Raw genomic sequence first — 21,019 nt, 5'->3', positions numbered from 1 at the left:
TGACACATGTAAAACTATTCAAAAGGTAAAACTAACAGCCTGATATACCTACAAAATATTGAACAAAAAACAAATATTCAGTAACAAACAATCACTGAATTACAGACTCCTTACATAGGAAAGCATCATACAGAACGTGGCTGGGTTAAACAATTTTGAAGGTGTCAACCTTCCCTCTAACCTTGGTTGTAAAAGCTTAGTTTTTCACATATCAGAAAATTAACGACAGCAAGTCCTTTTAATCATTTAATGATGACAACCCTATTTAATCTAATGTTTGTATACAATTTTAACAGTACAACATCTTGATTCTATAACAAATAAAGCACATTAAGCAAAAAGCATATTTTTGATTTCAAGTAAATATTCGTGGCAGTAATAATACTTTACATGTAAAGTTTTAACTAATCTCATTTTTAATTTACCAGAAAACTACATTATGATAAGAGATGATAAAATTTAATGAATAATTCAATGCCTGCATAATAGTTACGAAATTAATAATGACTTTTGTAAAAGAAAAAAAAAAAAAAAAAATCATGTCTTCATCCTTGATTTTATAACATGAACACATATTCAGCAAAAAATTTTGACAACATATTATAATCTTTACCTTTCACCTCTAAAATAAACCTAGATTTTTCAAATAACTTCTGTCTAATTGTGTCATGAAAATATCAGCCATATTTAACTTTTAGCATTAACAGTTTGATAAACGCTGAAAGTTAAAACAGATTGTATGTATGAATTATTAATATGAATCTATATAAGTGAACACATTCATGTTGGTCCCATATCAAAAACTAACAAATGAAAAATAACTATTTTTCTTTGAAATTATCCAGAAATAACCAATGTCCTGAAATTAATTATTTTTTGCATTACATATAGACAAAATAAAAAGCTACTATGCATTAAAAACAAGGATGATGTATGCAAAAACAGAATAATATAATAAATGAATAAAAAATAAACACAACCTAATTGAGCTGCCTTTTGAACCTTTCAATATAAATGTACTACATGTAGTATTGAACTACAGCCATTTGCATTGGTATACAACTTTTTACAAATTACAAATGTTTTAATTGCAATGTAAAAAAATCAAATAAACAGAGTATCTGAGATTCTCCTGAAATAATATTGAAATGTAAACTATCATTTAAGATAATACAACTAACGAATCACCAAAAAAATCAATTATCTATTGCTTATTTCATAAAATCATATGGATATGATGTTTTCACGTCTTATGTTTAATTAAGAATTTTTTCATGTTTGCTCAAAACCAGTTGAACTATACAGAGAGGTAGCACTTTTTAAACCACAGCTATTGTAAGATGAAACGGACAAAAATGAGCAAATCAAATAAGATAAATAAATGGAAATATCCAAGAAAATTCACTAGAACCCATAAACACCAAAAAAAAAAGAAGAAAAAAAGGAAGTTTCATGTCCACAGCATGTTGTGGTTGAAACAGGACATATTACCTTAAAATGATTTCTTAAAATATTATCTAAATTTTAGGAAACAATTCAGTAGAAAGGATAAGTTTATTCATTTCCTCAAAATTAGAGATTCCATACTTCATAAACTATGATAAAATTTCTCCAACCTCCTAAATTTTCTTTTTAAATGATTTGAATGGTTATTGAAGAAAAAATGAATCAGATACATGTATATTTAAAAAAAAATTGTACTGTGAAAATGTAAGAAAAGTTCTATAATAACCTCTGGAGATGGCAACCTCATTTACATTTGCCTTCCTTGGGTACAATGTACCATGTATGTTTGAATGGAACAGCTCTAAGTGCATAACATTCATCGTATTGAGCCCTTTTATAGAGGCAAATTTCATGTGATTTTGAGCAAAGGAAAATAGTACATGTACCATAAATATTGATATCAACAAAAAATAAAAACAACTAATAATTTATTCGTATAAAATAAACATCTTTCTAAACAAATAATAAAAAAATTGATACATAGTTTTCAAGATGGTTTTTTAACAAGCAAAACAAATATGTGGTGTACTTTTCAAGTCTGTCAGGTAATTCCTGACCATGGTTGTATACAATACAACAACAAACCCTGTTATGTCACTTCACAAATACCTAGTGAATCATTGTTTATGTCTTTATTTTATGCATCTTAATAGTGTATTCCTCTCGAGAAAAAAAATCCATTTCACTTTCCTTTGCATAATAAATATACACCATGTATTTTAATTTCTATCATTCTCCAATCCAGCACTTACAATGATTTCAAGTACAGACAACATTACACTTATTTTATTATGCATAATTCTATTTCCAATTGTTTATCTTCTTTGAACAATATGATTGTTCAAAATTTTCTGGCACATTCTTGCATAGATATATGTTGATACATGTATTTTTACCCTGTAGCTAATATTTCCCTTGAAGCTGGTTAATATTGAAGTCATGGTTCCTTTCCTGGTAGCAAACCTATGTGTTTGATATATTGTTTAACTGTTATACAGATTGTCAGTTTTGTTTTCAATGTAAGAATTTATGGCTTATCCTGCTCTGCTGGAATTCCATGAACTCTAAATCTGTACAGACATGTAAACATTTGGTTTCCATGGTTACTTGTTATTCTTAATTCTATAAACTTAAAGATGCCCTTAGTAGCCTGCAAGAAAAATATGTGTACAAGTTAAAAGCATGATGGAATAAATTAATGATTATTAGACAGGTGATAGCAAATTAAATACCTGCTACATATATATTTTATCAATACATCATTATATAGGGTTTTCTGAAGTAGTTGCATTATATAGTTGGGTCAAAAAAGATTTTCTATTGTAACAATTAGAATATATTTTAAGTCATTATTTTTATCTGTGCCTCTTTTATTAAAATTTTATACAATGTTGGTTGTCATTTGTTTTTATCTATCATTTTGGTTATTTTTAGTTCATTATTTTGTACATAAACCCAGCTGTTAGTTTTCCCATTTGAATTGTAACCTATAGTTGTTTTATTTCTGTATTATTTGGTCTCTTGTGGAGAGTTGTCTCATTGGCAATCATGCCATATCTTCATATTCTTAAATTCCATCTTTATTGTATGTTAATATTATCTTACCTGTACAGGGAAAAACTGGAGTGGTTTTCCATCTTCATTGTATGTATAATTGCCAAGAAGTGTACCTTCTGTATCACATTCTCTGCCTAAACCCTAAAATGAAATTATGATTAAGAATTTAAGACATTATAAAGTTGCTTTGATCTGTGATGGAAATTTTCATAATTGAAATGGGAATAACAGAAAATATAAATATCTTAATCTATTTTTTAAACAGAAAAGTAAAGAAAAGAAAACAGAAAATATTTACATCAAGTACAAACCCATTGTACAAACCAATTTCAAGTTAATAGTATGTCCCTTGTACAATACTAGTGGTGTAAGGGCAAGCTTCCTACTATTATATACTTGACACATTAATTTAAAGGTGCAAATATGTTATAGTTTATGTTGTTTTAATTTCTAATCAAGATGCACTTTTTATAATTGAAAAAATCAATCATATCCATTTATAATACATTTAAATGTACCATATACATGTACTGGATACTTTTCCACAAAAAATGGTTCACATTATCATGTGTATGTATTTTCACCAGTTAGTTTTAGCCTTCAACTAAGTCCAATAAGAAAGCAAATGATAAACATAACCTACCAGAACATGGAAATCTTTAGGAGCACTTGTGATTTTACCATCAGGTGTCACAGATTTAGGTATGTGTTCTAATGTAAAGGCTGTTGGGTTTATAACAGTAGACAACTCTATCACTAAATATCCTTGGGCTCCTTGGAAAGCCCAACAAGATCCTGGGTAAATTTCTGGCTGAAAAAAACAAATAATAAATCCACTATAAAATTATGAGGTTGAAATTACTGAAATAGTTCTCACAGCATGCATATTTTGCAGTTTCAAGTTAATATTTTTAAAGGTAACTCTTGCAAGTCGTTTGAGAAGGTTGGCTATAGAATATACATTACATGTTGTATAATAATATTTCTTCAGATATAATATAGAGTGCATTCTTTGCTGTTTTGGATGCTAATATAATTGACATGCCAATTAGACAGGATCTAAAATTTGAAGGCATACTTTTGTAGATCTATATGTTATTACATAACTTTTTATATAAAAAATAAGAATTTATTAAATTTTTATGTTTGGCTGTAGTAGATTCTTTCAAGTATTCATTCAATATTCTGCATATTACCTGAATGACAGTCCTTGGTGAGTTAGACACATACCACAGAGGTATACCTAGTATACTATACTGAGCTGTTTTACGATGGTATGTGTGAGAACATCTGGTACTGACAACACTTCCTCCTGTAACATTGCTAATATGTAAACATTTTCAAATGGATCGTTTTTAAATAATGTGTAAGGCAGATTTTACAATAAGAAGGAAATATTGTTTTTTGTATCCATCAAAAAAGCAATTGCTGAAACTGTGAAACAGACTGTGTAATGGAGTAATGCATTATGTTATTGAATAAAATGTGTCTTTCTGAGTAAATAAAAATAAAAATTACTCTGTGTTTGTGTTTTTTGTTAGAATTAGAGGGTTTTCAATTTCAAAATATTGGACATGGAATAGACATCATGACCTACTTTACTGACATCCAGCTTATTTGGAGTGGAATTTTGAAGTATTATTTATAAGTGGAGCCTAATAACATGGACTTATATTTTAATAAAAAGTCTTCTTTTGTGTTTTAATCATAACTTTAAGGCAGTTTTTTATTGGTAAAGGCTAAAAAAGGTAATTTAATAATATTGTTGCTAACGTCACGTCTTTTCCGTCCATTGTGGTATGTCACGATCGCAATTTTCTTGATGGTTCTCAGACAGCCCATTGTAGTTATTTTTATCCCGGGTTTTATAAATAATTGAAAATAGCAATCATATTAAATTTGGATGACGTAAGGGGTTCAAAGGACTTGAGGAATCAATATCATTGGCTGTTTTATTTTTTGCGAACGTTACTCTCGAGGTTTCCGTCCAAATCAGTGTCACGTGAGCAACATATATTTAGATCTGTAACTCTCCTGTATAGGAGTTACGATATCGCCCTTTGCAGAAATAGATTCGGAGTCAGTTCCTTCACATGATGGGGAAGCAAAGATGGGAAGTTGTATGTAATATCGTTACAAGAGGACCTTAAATGTTTTCCGTCCACCAAAAAGACGTTCGCAACAAAACGTAATGTCATGATAGTAGATGTTGCTAATGTTACTATTACGAATTGGTTTCTTGTGTATTCATTTGATATAAAGTACACCTGCAAATGACATTCTGTATATTTAGAAATTCTAAACCAGACTGTACAATTTTATTACTCCAGGCGTATATTAAACATCACTGTGTGCATACATTTTAACTTTTAAAGATGTTGTTGCTCATGTGACATGTCCAAATGTCGCTAACGTTACTCATTTTTTGGTTTCTTGTGTATTCATTTGATATAAAGTACACCTGCAAATGACATTCTGTATATTTAGAAATTCTAAACCAGACTGTACAATTTTATTACTCCAGGCATATATTAAACATCACTGTGTGCATACATTTTAACTTTTAAAGATGTTGTTGCTCATGTGACATGTCCAAATGTCGCTAACGTTACTCATTTTTGTCTCTGTCACGTTAGCAACATGAAAGTAGGAGACAGAACACAATACTGTAAAATCTGCCGTAATTAAATTAGCTATACACTCAAAAACTGTTTTTTGACTGCACTAGAATATACCAGTCTGATAAGAAATGCTTGATATGACTTATGAATGTTAAGTTTTTAAATTTAAGTATTCCTTTTTTGGAAGGTTGTTTTTGAGCAAAAGAAAACTAGTCTGCTTAGACATGTTTCAAGGACTATTGAATGGTTTGATAGGTTATTGGTTCATCAGTTCAACAGTGTCAACTTCCTTGTGTTCCTACATTCCATTCACAGATTTAAACAATTTTGCTGGTAATTTATCAATGTAATTTGTCCAATTTATTAAATGTTGTTTATAAAATGAATAAATGAAATATGACAAACTAGACAAAGTATTTGCAGATTTCTGAGTATTTCTTTACGAAAATAGTATACCTATTACTGTTATCAACAATCACTCCCTTATTATACCTTGTTTTAATTTTTTTCATATGTAGATACATAAACAATATTAAAAGCAAAATTGAGGGCACTATACCAGGTTTGTGAATACAATAAAGACAAGACAGCAATACATACCTGCAGATTCCAGAGCAAAATCTGGCAAAGCCAATTTATCTGCACTGTACTTCAACAAAGCTGCCTCTACTATTCTTTGTACAATCTGTAGAAAAAGATCAAATAATTAATATAAGTTTCATTTCCAAAAATATAATATTCATTTTTAAATACAAAGCACTGGTCAAAACAAAAATCTGATAAAGCTCTGCATTATCGCCACTTACTCAAATAAAACATGATTGATTTTATTGCTACTTACTTAAAATATTTTTGTCTTTGATTTATTTTGATTTTTCTTTGATATTTTTTGTTTGGTAAAATCATTTTTTTATTAAATTTACTATGGATTCATGATTATTCATTGGATACCAATTTTTGTTAATTTCGTGGGTGCAGGTAAACCAGAAAATTAAATGTTCCACGAATGACAAATTTTCTATAGGCTTATATGTGAACCTCTGCAAAACCACGAAGTTAAATGTCTACGAACATGCAACTTTTCCTTTTACCATGAAAATTGGTACCAACGAAAATAAATAAATCCACAGTAGTTTTGTCTAAGGAATCGGTTTCATGCACTAATATTTCATCCATTCATATTTACCTAGTATTGACATAATTTACCTGTTCCGACAAACCTCCCTCTCCAAGGACAACTTGTGTCTTCTGTTGTTTTCCTACTTCTAACATGACCATCTTGGTAATCTCCTTACCAAACTTATCCATATGGTCAGTTAAATCATTTCGACTGATATAGTGATTATGGAACCATTTAGTGAATGAGTCTTGGTCATCTATACCTGTCATTTTACCTGCCATCAACTGAAAGAATATTAATCAAAATATAAACACACACATTTTGAGGCACTAATAGAAAAAAAAAACATTCCTTGCATGTAACATATGTTTTTATGACAAAAGGCAACCAAGCATCATACCTGACAAATCTATTTACTGTTATTTCAAAATATAATTGATTGCTTTTTGTTTAAGCCAAAAAAACTGCACAGGATTAGCACTACAAAAATGAAAATGAAAATTCATTTTTTGTTTGATAGTATACTAAAAAAGGCACATAATTGCAATGATAAGACTGTTGTTGAAATTTAACAATAATTAATGTATGCACCAAATTCTGAAAATTATTGTTCAACTATATTTTGATTTGTTTCTTTCCTTGTTGTATATATACGAGACACCAATAAGAAAACAAGAAAGTAGTCTTATAACATCTCCTGGAGTACAAAACAAATATACCCTCTAGTCTACATTTTGTCCTATTCTAAATTTTCTGTATTTAAAATGCTTTTAAAATTACAATTATAAAAATCAGGCAGATTTAAATTCAAATTTAGACACCAGATAATATAAACAAATTACTACAAACAATAAAATGCTTTGCCAAGCTCAGCCTGATACGACCGCAGAGGTTGAACCCAGAACAGTTGGTGCAAGTTTGGACAAAATATTCAGGCCTGATACTGTCTGAATTTGGATTTTAATCAATTTGTTTTACATAAATAAGGTTTGTGTCACAAAATAAATGTGGTTAAAGATTGTAAAAATTTGAAATGGGTTGAAATATTTGTATAAATTTCAATTGAAGATATTTTGCTATTATGCAATACTGAGCAATTGGATATTTATTGCTATTGAGCAATACTATGCAATTGGAGACTTCTTGCTTTTGGGCAATATTGTGCAATAGAATATTTCTTGCTTTTGTGTAATACTGTGCAATTGAAGATTTCTTGCTATTGAGCAATACTGTGCAATTGAAGATTTCAATTCTGTGCTTTAGCCCAATACTATGCATTTGAAGATTTCCTGCTATTGCACAATACTGTGCTATTGCACTATTCTTTATATAATTTACACATCATTTTTGGTGTGTATCTCCTGCCGTATCAGTATTTTTTGCTTTTATGTATAAATCAGAGAGAATCAATGTAAAAATGGAAAATGTTTTAAGATAAAACAAGAATGTGTCCATAGTACACGGATGCCCCACTCGCATTATCATTTTCTATGTTCAGTAGACAGTGAAATTGGGGTCAAAACTCTAATTTGGCAATTAAATTAGAAAGATCATATCATAGGGAACATGTGTACTAAGTTTGAAGTTGATTGGACTTCAACTTCATCAAAAACTACCTTGACCAAAAACTTTAACCTGAACGAACGGATGGAAGGACGGACGCACAGACTAGAAAACATAATGCCCCTCTACTATCGTAGGTGGGGCATCAAAAATCCCACCTTTTAGTTATTACTCCAAAACTCAATCCCAGCTTTCCCTTTATGGTATGGTACCTTGCAGTACAATTTCAGAGAGATCCATACACTTAAACACAAGTTATTGTCTGGAAACTACAAAAATGGTTGTTTTAGGCCCCTTTTTGGCCCTTACTTTCTAAACTGTTGGTACCATAACCCCCAAAATCAATCCAAACCTTCCTTTTGTAGTATTGAACCTTCAGGTAAAATTTCATAGAGATCCATTCACTTATACTAAAGTTATTGTCTGGAAACCAAATGTGTCTTCAGATGATGCTGACAACATCATACCAATATATGATGGAAAAAAAATGTTTGCGACCGTATAAAAATGAAGTCTATTTGGACAAGAGCATGTAAGTTACATATACTATTTTAATTTTACAAAGTTTGTATCATGACTTACCTGTTGTAATATCCTGTTGACATGAGTTTGTATAGTCATGGCATAAAAACTATCATTCTTACAACAGTTCTTCATCTGTAATTGTAGGGCCTCCTGTGATAACTCCACGTTCTTCAAAGCAGAATTTAGATCTGATATTTCTTGTTGTAATTTTTGTATGTTTAAAATAGCTGCTGATGACTCTGTGCTACCTTTACTGAAAATAATGTAAATACTTGATAAAAATTTGCCTTCATAAAAATTAAAAGAAAATTCAGAAAAAGAATAAATAAAACGTGTGGATCTTCCTAGGGTGACGTGTCAACTGCTTTCTGAGATTCTCCATATAATATATGTAGGTATTGCAATGATTTTGTATCTGAAACCCTAAATAATCAGTCTGATCATAATTAAAATAAAAGTGTGCAAATTCATTTCCTCTAAAAGAATGTACTATTTCTGACAAGCTTTTTTCTTTAAAGGAAATGTAAAATAACAAAATATAACATGGAAAAAATATGACAGCAATGCCCTATATGTCGCTAGTACTGCTTCACTATGCTGGTTTTCACTAAAATAGTGCAAAACATGATTATTAACTAGTGACAAAAGATAGCAGCTATCTATATTTACTGCACCACTATTTTCTCCATGAAAAATGCTCATGCCTGACTGTAATGGTAATAATATTAATATCAGACAAATACAGAATGTGTCAATAATTAACTATACAGAATCAATTATTTGTAGCTTTTATTTATTTATTTCTGTTGGTTCACTAATGATAGACCCTAATTGTTATTTAAACAGTTTATCAACCGACTGACTAAAAACATGCATCTTGCCAAGTGTTGTTGATGGAAGTTTTTAACAACCTTGACTGGCTATACAGCCCTTGCACGGTCGGTATTGTCATGTGACTAGTCATGTGTGACCATAAAAGGATCAAGATGTGTAATTATGTATTAAAACGAATTCAATTGCAACTAATGATTGACAGAATTTTCTTACTTTCAAAACCTTTGAATGAAGTATCTAACTTACCTCTGAATAGCCTTCATCTCTGCTGACAAACTATTTTGTAAAATCTGAAATAATAAAAGAAGAATTTATACATACAGATTGGCTAATAACTGTTTTAATGATATATGTTTTTTTGCCTCAAAGTATACATGTCCACTTGTATTTTTGTCCATCTGATAAGTTAAGCCTTTTTCAACTGATTTTTATAGTTCGTTCTTATGTTGTACTGTTATACCACTGTCCCAGGTTAGGGGGAGGGTTGGGATCCCGCTAACATGTTTAACCCCGCCACATTATTTATGTATGTGCCTGTCCCAAGTCAGGAGCCTGTAATTCAGTGGTTGTCGTTTGTTTAGATGTTACATATTTGTTTTTCGTTCATTTTTTTACATAAATAAGGCCGTTAGTTTTCTCGTTTGAATTGTTTTACATTGTCTTATCAGGGCCTTTTATAGCTCACTATGCGGTATGGGCTTTGCTCATTGTTGAAGACCGTACTGTGACCTATAGTTGTTAATGTCTGTGTCATTTTTTTCTTTTGTGAAAAGTTGTCTCATTGGCAATAATACCACATCTTCTTTTTTATATGGCACAATCACCAAAACACCTGTTCCAATTTTCAAAGTGTTATATAATCATGATATACAACAGGTCCCTTTAAGATTTTTTTTGTCCCAAGGTTATAGCTATGGATAACATGAGATTTGTAATACAAGTCGACAAACCAAACAGACATCTAGGAAAGTCACAAACAAGTGAAACTGCGAGCTACTGCTCACTGATGATACCCCTGCCGCAAGTGGATAATATTAATAGTGTAAAAATATGCAAGTGTTCGGTAAACAGGAAGTTGTCGAGTGATGAATCTGAAAACGCATCACACAGTAAAGCTGACTTATATAAATCCTGAAACCAAATTTCAGAAATCCTTGTATTGTAGTTCCTGAGAAAAATGTGACGAAAATTTTCAACTTGGCTATCATGTGTAAAATCATACAAGTGTTCGGTAAACAGGAAGTTGTCGAGTGATGAATCTGAAAACGCATCACACGGTAAAGCTGACTTATATAAATCCTGAAACCAAATTTCAGAAATCCTTGTATTGTAGTTCCTGAGAAAAATGTGACGAAAATTTTCAATTTGGCTATCATGTGTAAAATCATACAAGTGTTCGGTAAACAGGAAGTTGTCAAGTGATGAATCTGAAAACGCATCACACGGTATGGCTGACATATATAAATGTTGATACATGTACCAAATTACAGAAAGGGTGGATGTGTAGTTCCTGAGAAAAATGTGACGAAAGTTTTGTGGGACGGACTGACTGACGGACGGACTGACAGACAGAGGTTAAACAGTATACCCCCCCTTTTTTAAAGCGGGGGTATAAAAACTGTTCAATTATAGCCAAGTGTCAATACCAAATATAACTGGATGTTGAGCAAGCAAAACAATTTTATCTATTACCCGGATAGAAAATTTCAAGCAATACATTATCTTAATTCTAAAACAAAAATTGTCAATGGAAAAAATACAGAATGCACTTACTGTGATGTTATCTAATATCTGTGAATTCATGAGATTTAATTTCCGATTAAATTCATTACCCTGGCTCATCTACAAAAGAAGATAAAGATAGTAATACAGATTTAAAATTGTTGATATAATTTAGGAATTTTTAGTAGCTCTCAGTTTAACATATAAAACAAGACTAAAACTAAACTTATAAATCAAAGTTATAACCATTGCAACTTAAAAAAGTTTCATTATACTGATTTTGATTTTTAGAACATAACTAAGCCTGATAAAAAGTACACAAAACATATTGAGATGATATTTCCATCTTTGATTCTGATTGATGCTTTTTACATGTCAACAGATTACTTCTTTTTATTTGCATTGCAACTATTGCATATATTACCTGATATACAAAAAAGGCTATTAATTCCTTATAACTTAAGGATGTACTTAGGTGAGATTTTGGAATTTGTGTCAAATGTTCGGACTCCTTGGTGTTTTTCCATACAATACAATGTAAAATATTTTGCCCCATAACACCCATTTATTTTTTCATATAAGACTTAATAGCTCATGAACGGTCATTAACCAAAATTTTAGATGATTCTTGATTTTCTTTCTTTTGTTTTGAAACCCAAAAATTACCAATGCAAATATAAGGTAAAATTATGAGTCAGACTTTTCCCGCCATATTCTAAATCTCAAATATCTCGAAAAGGAGCTCCATGACCTATTAATATTTTTAGCTTATCTTTATCCTTAATTGATGCTCTACCAGCTTATAGTATCAATTTTAATTTTTTAATTTCTTAATTTTTACCTTACCTCACCTAAGTACATCCTTAAATATAATTCTAAAATTCCAAAATATTGCATCTATATTTTTTTTTGTCCAGCTGAAATTGCAACAATGAGTACAGAAGAAAAGTTTAAATGATTAAGTTTCCTGATAAATCAAGACTTATCTGAATTAATGCCTATGCTAAAAATCTTGTTCAATGACTTTAGATGTAATACCACCAAATCATGGTACGTCACATCCACTTGTATACGAAAATAGGTCGACAAAAAAAAATCTCTTGAATTTGACAGAATCCTACATTTTATTGCAGTAAAACATTTCTGTTACATAAACATATGTCTTAGTTATTTCAAAGCACATTTTTTTTTATTTGGGGTTTCTATAGAATATTTGGTAAACTTGAGGTTACATGATTACTAAATCTTGTACACAGGTTAAATAAGGGGAGAAATTTGATTGGTTAACTTCCAGTGATGGTTATTTTCGTATATGCAATGAAGTGATTTTTTTTTCTATAGTACTGGATAGGATAAAACTTTACTCATGCCAAGTATTTCTTTATTAGAAACAAAGATAAATTCTGCACAATTTTTTGTAAAGTGCAAATTTAACAAAGACTAATAGGGGAAAATTAATGGTGGTATTACACCTTCATATGAATAAAAGGACTGAGATGTATGTACATAATTGCAACAGCAAACCCATTTAAACAAGAAAATCAAATATGCAAACAATAGACAAATGTTTATTTATTATGTCCAGCTTGTAATCCTCTTTTAGTTGCATTCCTTGTTGTTGATTCATGTCCCAATAAAGTTCAAAGCTAAGCTATGATATTGTCTGTTGTAACATTGTACATGAACACATATATATATATATACTTACAATGTCAGCTTTATGTTTATTCTGTTCCTCAAATAGACTCATACGAAGCTGTGATACTTCGTGATGTAACATACTTTGTACAATAGCCTTAACATCAACCTCGGATAAAACATTCCTATTATCCTGAAGCTGTACAATTATTCTTTTTACTTCAGCTTCTAAATGACCCATATTGATACTGGAACCCTCTGACTGAAAATATATGTTGTAATCTTAAAGGTAGATATGCTTTAAATAATATATTCTTACAAAATGTTATGATAAACATATATAAATCATGTTATGCAGGAAAATTGTCAAGGAAGCTTTAACACTTTCAGGTCTCTTTAACCATGTTTACATAGAATAAACAAGTCAAACAAGTGAAACTGCGAGCTACTGCTCACTGATGATACCCCCGCCGCAAGTGGATAATATTAATAGTGTAAAAATATGCAAGTGTTCGGTTAACAGGAAGTTGTCGAGTGATGAATCTGAAAACGCATCACACGGTATAGCTGACTTATATAAATCCTGAAACCAAATTTCAGAAATCCTTGTAATGTAGTTCCTGAGAAAAATGTGACGAAAATTTTCAACTTGGCTATCATGTGTAAAATCAGACAAGTGTTCGGTAAACAGGAAGTTGTCAAGTGATGAATCTGAAAACGCATCACACGGTATGGCTGACATATATAAATGTTGATACCAAATTACAGAAAGGGTGGATGTGTAGTTCCTGAGAAAAATGTGACGAAAGTTTCATGGGACGGTACGACAGACAGAGGTAAAACAGTATACCCCCCCTTTTTTAAAGCGGGGGTATAACTATAAGCTACTGCCCGCTGATGATGCACTGCAGCAATATTTCGTTTGACAGGAAGTTGTTGAGTGATGAATCAAAAAACACATCACACTGTATAGTTGACTTATATAAACCCTGAAGCCAAATTTCAGGAATCCTTTGCATGCAGTTCCTTGGAAAAATGTGACGAAAATTTTCAACTTGGCTATCATGTGTAAAATGATTCAAATGTTCAGTAAACTGGAAGTTGTTGAGTGATAAATCTGAAAACGCATCACATGGTATAGCTGAAATATATCAAGACTGAAATCAAATCTCGGAAATCCTTGTATAGTAGTTACTGAGAAAAATGTGACCAAAATTTTCAACTTGGCTATCTGTGTAAAACGATACAAGTTTTCGGTAAACAGGAAGATGTTGAGTGATAAATCTGAAAACGCATCACACAGTAAAGTCACTTATATCAACACTGAAACCAAATCTCAAAAATATTTGTATACATTAGTTCCTGAGAAAAATGTGACGAAAATTTTCAACTTGGCTATGCATGTGTAAAATGATACTAGTTTTCGGTAAACAGGAAGTTGTTGAGAGATGAATCTGAAAACGCATCACACTGTATAACTACCTCATATAATCCCTGAAAACAAATTTCAGAAATCCTTGTAATGTAGTTTCTGAGAAAGATGCGACAAAAATATTCATGGGACAGAGGACGGACTGATGGATGGATGGATGGACTGACAGACAGAGGTAAAATAGTATACCTCCACTTTTTTAAACCAGGAGTATAACTTTTTTAAAGGGGGGTATAAAAGAAAACATGTTTTATGAAGGTCTGAAAGGCCGATTTAGAAATTCCACTTTTTGTGGCATGACAGTTACTATAGACACATAATAGACTGACTATGTGGTGTGGGTTTTATTCATTATTGAAGGCTGTATGCTGACCTATGGTTATTAATTTCTGTGACAATTGGTCTCTTGTGGAGAGTTTTCGGATTTCCAATCATACCACATCTTTTTATTTTTATATGACACAAAGGGAATAGAGATATGATGTCATAATCAGTTTAAAAATAAAGAAATATTGTACGATTACCAAACAAGTGAAACTGCGAGCTACTGATCACTGATGATACCCCCGCCGCAAGTGGATAATATTAATAGTGTAAAAATATGCAAGTGTTCGGTAAACAGGAAGTTGTCGAGTGATGAATCTGAAAACGCATCACACAGTAAAGCTGACTTATATAAATCCTGAAACCAAATTTCAGAAATCCTTGTATTGTAGTTCCTGAGAAAAATGTGACGAAAATTTTCAACTTGGCTATCATGTGTAAAATCATACAAGTGTTCGGTAAACAGGAAGTTGTCGAGTGATGAATCTGAAAACGCATCACACGGTAAAGCTGACTTATATAAATCCTGAAACCAAATTTCAGAAATCCTTGTATTGTAGTTCCTGAGAAAAATGTGACGAAAATTTTCAACTTGGCTATCATGTGTAAAATCAGACAAGTGTTCGGTAAACAGGAAGTTGTCAAGTGATGAATCTGAAAACGCATCACACGGTATGGCTGACATATATAAATGTTGATACCAAATTACAGAAAGGGTGTATGTGTAGTTCCTGAGAAAAATGTGACGAAAGTTTCATGGGACGGACTGACTGACGGACGGACTGATGGACGGACTGACGGACAGACTGACAGACTGAGGTAAAACAGTATACCCCCCCTTTTTTAAAGCGGGGGTATAATGAGACAACTATCCAGCAAAGTTAAAATGAAGTGGCTGTAAGCAATAGTAGGTATAAACCGTACAGCCTTCAATAATTAGAAAAAAAGTTTATCGTACATCTAGAATACAAAATAAGTCTGTAATCATGGTAATAAAATTGCATACTGTCAAAATAATGTTTCCTGTTTTTCTATGATAAGAATTAAATTGTTGTACATTTAGAATGAAAACTTACATCTGCAATTTTGATGACCCTGTTTGATGATGTAGCAAATATTGATAACCATGATGATTCTGATGATTCTGATAATAACGGCAACACACTTCTACCTATAAAATCAGTTTTCAATTAAAACAAATATTTAATGAAGCTAATATTTTAAACAATGAGAGCATTACATGGAACTTATGTAGTTATAAAGTTATTCTTCAAAATAAAGTGTGAAAACTTATTAGTACTTGCAAATTGCAACTTACACAAAAGGTCTTATTTTGATAATAAAGCCCAATAGGACATGCAGAATATAGAGAATGAAAAAAGCACTTACCTCATTTTTTTTTTTACATCTTATTCAAATTAGGTGAGAGATAGTACATGTAGTACTTACATGTACAATACTACTTTAGATACTTTATTTTAACCCTTTCATCATTAGCTGCCCAGACAGAAGCTACTCTTAGACGATGGCTACTATTAATCAAGTGGGAGATCTTCATAATAAATGTCAATAAAAACTTGTCTGTAGTTATTTGTGTATTTATTTCATCGTGTTCATTCACTATCACAATGTTAACAGTTTTGTTTATGTTTTGATAATTTTTTCTTCATAAAATATTCAAATTTTCGGCATATCTAGGTGATAGTCTCACAATTCTGCTCTTTGATCCAAAATAGTAATTTTTTAACTTAAAACGGCAAAATTAAAAAAAATTAAATAAGGCTGTACAAATTCCTTACACTGAACAATGTCCATTCCAAGTGTTTTGTACATAAAACAACATTTTATATAAAAAAAATATACTAGTTTGGCTTCAAATCTTCCATATTCTTTCAAAAAATTGTTCCATCATTTCAATTTCTCGTAAATTCTGTAAATTTCCTCTGATTTTGACACGGTTTTCAACAAATGGAAGCGCCATTTTTACACATTAATCCAGATATTCAACAAAGAAAGATAACTTGTGTTTGCACTGTTTTGAGCTGGAAATATAGAAGAGGTTTTCTGATCCCAGTAAAACGGGACTCATCGGCGAAATGGTTAATAAGTAAGATGAGATGAAACATATTTGTGATCATACTTACTGGCAATAAATAAGAGAGGTAGCAACAATAACAATGGTAAACATAAACAACATGCTGAGGTCTTCCTCCTGAAAAATATTCAACATTTAATGCAATAAAGGAATATTAGTGTTAAAGTTGATGGATTTGAGTGTAAACCAACGTTCAACAATATTGGGCTTTTTGTGGCGGTCAGACATGGTAGAGAAGGACTGGTCTTCAGTAAGAAAACAGACTATCCCAGTCAATTAAGATTGGAGTCGAGTGCACCTGTAAAATGCAGGATTTGAACTCACAAACTAAGTGTTAACTAGCTATTGATAAAGTAGTTCCAATACTCAAACCACTGGGCAACAGAAGCCCCCTATTGTTGTTGAAGAGTTGCTCCTGTCAATTGGGAATTTACAATTGCAATTGTAGTTTTATTGGCAATATGTAGCATACAATACATCAGAGCTTGATTCTGTTTTTAGTAATCTAACATTTAATCAAATTTCAGCAAAGGATTTTGGCAAATTAAAGAACATGACATCATATATCCATTCAAATGTAAAAATTAAAAATTTCGGATAATTTCACACAAAATACATTTTTTGAGGTAGTTATTAATTTTCGATTATATTGTAGTAATGTAAAACATTTGTTGATTCAATCAATTCAATATGGTGGCTTAATCCTTAGTTATGACACACAAATAGTAGATTTGATGTTATACCATCAAAGATTACCTCATACACATACAAAGAATTTATCTGGCAAGTATTGAATAAATTCTTTAAAGATGTAATCAATTTTTTTGTTTGAATGTATCTTCTATTTTGCACTGCTTCGCACCAATAAGGTTGCAATTCAATATTATAAACACAAAAGCTTTTTGGGTGATTTTTCCTGTTTTGTAATTAAAGATGGTGCTTTAATGTTTTATGAAGAGAAGAATTATTGTCAATTTACATCTGCATTAAAAACTGGAAGACTCTGTTCAGGAAATTACTATACACACCTTTTTAATATCCATGTATCCAATAGAATGAAATGCATGATAAAATATTGCACTAAGTTCCATGATGTATTTGATACAGTTTTTCCTAATGAATATAAATATTGTCCTGATGAAGTCCACAACACTAAATGTAATACACTTAAAATTGATGAAACAGCAGTCCATAAAACCATTGACGCAGGTCGTCCCACTGTATTCCACACTGGTGTCACTATGGGACTGGCTATGTATGATACTGATTCTAAAAGATACAAAAGGTTATGAGATGAACATATACAATCAAAGTGAATTTATTACGGTGTTTCCACTATTAGTAAAAATCAGTAATTTTATTTTTTTAGATGTGTAGATTTTGAGTTTATTTTAATTAGTCCTCTAAGTCCTTACAGACCTTACTCCCTGTATAGTATTTACAATAATTCTAAATCCAGGTTTACTTGTTTAACATTTATGAAATATCAATCATTAAAACCGCCTAGACGGTCTTGTGGTCTCATGTTCAATTCAAGTGCGAGAGGTTGTGGGTTCGAACCCCAGCCAGGTCAAACAATAGACTTTAAATTTGAAATAGCAGCTTCTCTTCTTCTATCCACAATTGATGAGTAAGAGCAAAGACTGGCCTGCTGAGATCAAGAATAATGAGTCCAGATAGGGTGACATGTTTTTATGCAGACAGTAACCTTGTAGAAGGTTAAAAATCAAGCTAGGCATGTAAGTCTAATACATGTACAATGGACTTCCATATAACATAAAGTTGGTCTCGTCCTGAATACACATTTAATTTGCCCCGGGATGTTAAGCAGCCATCAATCATCAACATCTATGTTTAAAATTTTCATTATTCATGATACATTTTTTTATATTAAGTGGTTGCTTATTATATGCATTCATAAATGTATTCTACATCCAAGTGAAAGTCTCTTTTCAAAATATTAAGGACATGAAATATACCTATTATGGTTGTGACTACAGTTGAGGTAACGCTGGTTTCACTGTCAGATGAACTTTGACCTTTCAGAAAGTATTTACTGTTGTTCTCTGTAGAGGCTGAGTTCGAGGCTGAATTCATTAATGACCATTCAGATTCTGTAAGAAAATGGATAGTATTGAAAGTTAAACACTTTACGTTTTGCTTGTTTTACATTTCTATATATAGCCATCAAATTACATCTTTGGACAAATCTTTTTTTAAAGAAAAATTTTGATAATGAATAAGATGTAAAAAAAATCTTCTGAATATAATATAGTTGTTAGTATGTCCATCTTGAGTTTAAGTACGATGTATTCTCAGTTCAATATCAAATATCATGTGACCTTCATAATCATTTGTGATGATAAGTCTTTTTCATTCTTCTTTCAAAAATTGTGCTTGCATTTCCTTATTCTTTATATTATTTAACATATACAAACACAACTGACCTGACGATTCTTCAGAATCCAAACCTGGAAAGAAAAATATAAAATTACATAAAAGTTATCAATTATCCCTGACTTTAATCTAAATTTTAATGGGTAACTTATTCTTAATACAAAGGAGATTTAAATTTTCAGCTGAACTTACCAGTATAATCTTTAGAGTGTCTTCAAGTGACTATCATCATATTCAACATGCTATGTCAACTACCATAACTAATTGATATATATAAAAATATCTTTTAATTTTTTTCATGCACATAGTATCCCTTTAGAAATTGAATGTAGAACATAATTCATAATTGCACAAAATCAATTGTTTATAAGTGACCCTGGTTAAGACATGCATCCCATATTTAACTTCCCTGTTCTAATAATAGTCACAAGCATATTTCCCCATTTCCAATTAACTGCAAACTTTTAAAAAGTCAAACTTTATGAATGGATGTTTAATGGTTGTAGCAATATTTTTATGATTAATCAATAAATACTGCAAAATATGGCTGCCATGTACAAATGTACTCTGTTAAATTAAATCACATCTTTTAAACAGAAAGCCAGATAAACAAATCTGAAAATTAAAATTAACAACTAAATAGGAGGTTTCTTTATAGTTTGTGATATTCAATTTCATTTCATTTCATGCACACTTTATCAAAAGCAACAATTAAAACATTCATTGAAAATCAAAATGATTTTTCATATCAGCGTATAACATGTATAAATTCCAAAAAAAAAATCATTAAGTTCAACAAACACAAAATTTTATTCTATGATTGTTTGCCATCAAAACATAAAAAAGACTTGTAGTTTCAAAGGACGTTGTGATAAAAAGGAAACATATGTTTTCTATTCTTCTGAAAAGATATTATGATCCCCAATTTGATGAAGAGTTAGAATTATTCTGGTCAAGCAGATGACACAAAAAAATTCTGAATCCATATTTTCCCCATACCTTATAGTGTTAAATATTGAAAAAAATAATTTGATTGATAGCTTTGAAAAACTAAATAAGATTGATCGCGCTTTGTGCAAAAACAAATTTCTAATGAGACAAAACTAGAGGCTCTAAAGAGCCTGTGTCGCTCACCTTGGTCTATGTGCATATTAAACATAGGACACAAATGGATTCATGACAAAATTGTATTTTGGTGATGGTGATGTGTTTGAAGTTCTTTCTTTACTGAACGATTTTGCTTCTTACAATTATATCTATAATGAACTTTGCCCATTAGTAACAGAGAACTATATTTGGTAAAAATTTACATAAATTTACCAAATTAATGAAAATTGTTAAAAATTGACTATAAAGGGCAATAACTCCTTAAGGGGTCAACTGACCATTTTGGTCATGTTGACTTATTTGTAGATCTTACTTTGCTGAACATTATTGCTGTTTACAATTTATCTCTATCTATAATAATATTCAAGATAATAACCAAAAACAGCAAAATTTCCTCAAAATTACCAACTCAGGGGCAGCAACCCAACAACCGATTGACCGATTCATCTGAAAATTTCAGGGCAGATAGATCTTGACCTGATAAACATTTTTATTCCTGTCAGATTTCCTCAAAATGCTTTGGTTTTTGAGTTATAAGCCAAAAACTGCATTTTACCCCTATGTTCTATTTTTAGCGG

At 30.9% G+C, this 21,019-nt stretch overlaps 1 protein-coding gene across 6 annotated transcripts in view; it reads right to left on the bottom strand.

Moving 5' to 3' along the window:
* Window positions 1-233: 233 nt before the first annotated feature.
* Window positions 234-21,019, bottom strand: part of LOC143045464 (uncharacterized) — a 39,260-nt gene continuing 18,474 nt past the window's right edge. For all 6 annotated transcript variants that reach the window (XM_076217982.1, XM_076217988.1, XM_076217986.1 and 3 more), the window contains 15 exons: window positions 19,385-19,408; window positions 18,917-19,051; window positions 17,966-18,206; window positions 16,987-17,054; window positions 15,919-16,013; window positions 13,157-13,348; window positions 11,500-11,568; window positions 9,973-10,016; window positions 8,950-9,145; window positions 6,891-7,088; window positions 6,285-6,369; window positions 4,260-4,375; window positions 3,707-3,874; window positions 3,112-3,204; window positions 234-2,656 (listed from right to left, as the gene is read on the bottom strand). In XM_076217982.1, the coding sequence (XP_076074097.1) occupies window positions 2,534-2,656; window positions 3,112-3,204; window positions 3,707-3,874; window positions 4,260-4,375; window positions 6,285-6,369; window positions 6,891-7,088; window positions 8,950-9,145; window positions 9,973-10,016; window positions 11,500-11,568; window positions 13,157-13,348; window positions 15,919-16,013; window positions 16,987-17,054; window positions 17,966-18,206; window positions 18,917-19,051; window positions 19,385-19,408 (1,847 nt within the window). In that variant the 3' untranslated portion in view covers window positions 234-2,533. The remainder of the gene's footprint in view (window positions 2,657-3,111; window positions 3,205-3,706; window positions 3,875-4,259; window positions 4,376-6,284; window positions 6,370-6,890; window positions 7,089-8,949; window positions 9,146-9,972; window positions 10,017-11,499; window positions 11,569-13,156; window positions 13,349-15,918; window positions 16,014-16,986; window positions 17,055-17,965; window positions 18,207-18,916; window positions 19,052-19,384; window positions 19,409-21,019) is intronic.

This window comes from Mytilus galloprovincialis, chromosome 9 (assembly GCF_965363235.1).
Source record: "Mytilus galloprovincialis chromosome 9, xbMytGall1.hap1.1, whole genome shotgun sequence".
Classification (NCBI taxonomy): domain Eukaryota; kingdom Metazoa; phylum Mollusca; class Bivalvia; order Mytilida; family Mytilidae; genus Mytilus; species Mytilus galloprovincialis.
The sequence above is the reverse complement of the archived record's forward strand: the minus strand, read 5'-3'. Positions and strand labels throughout refer to the sequence as shown.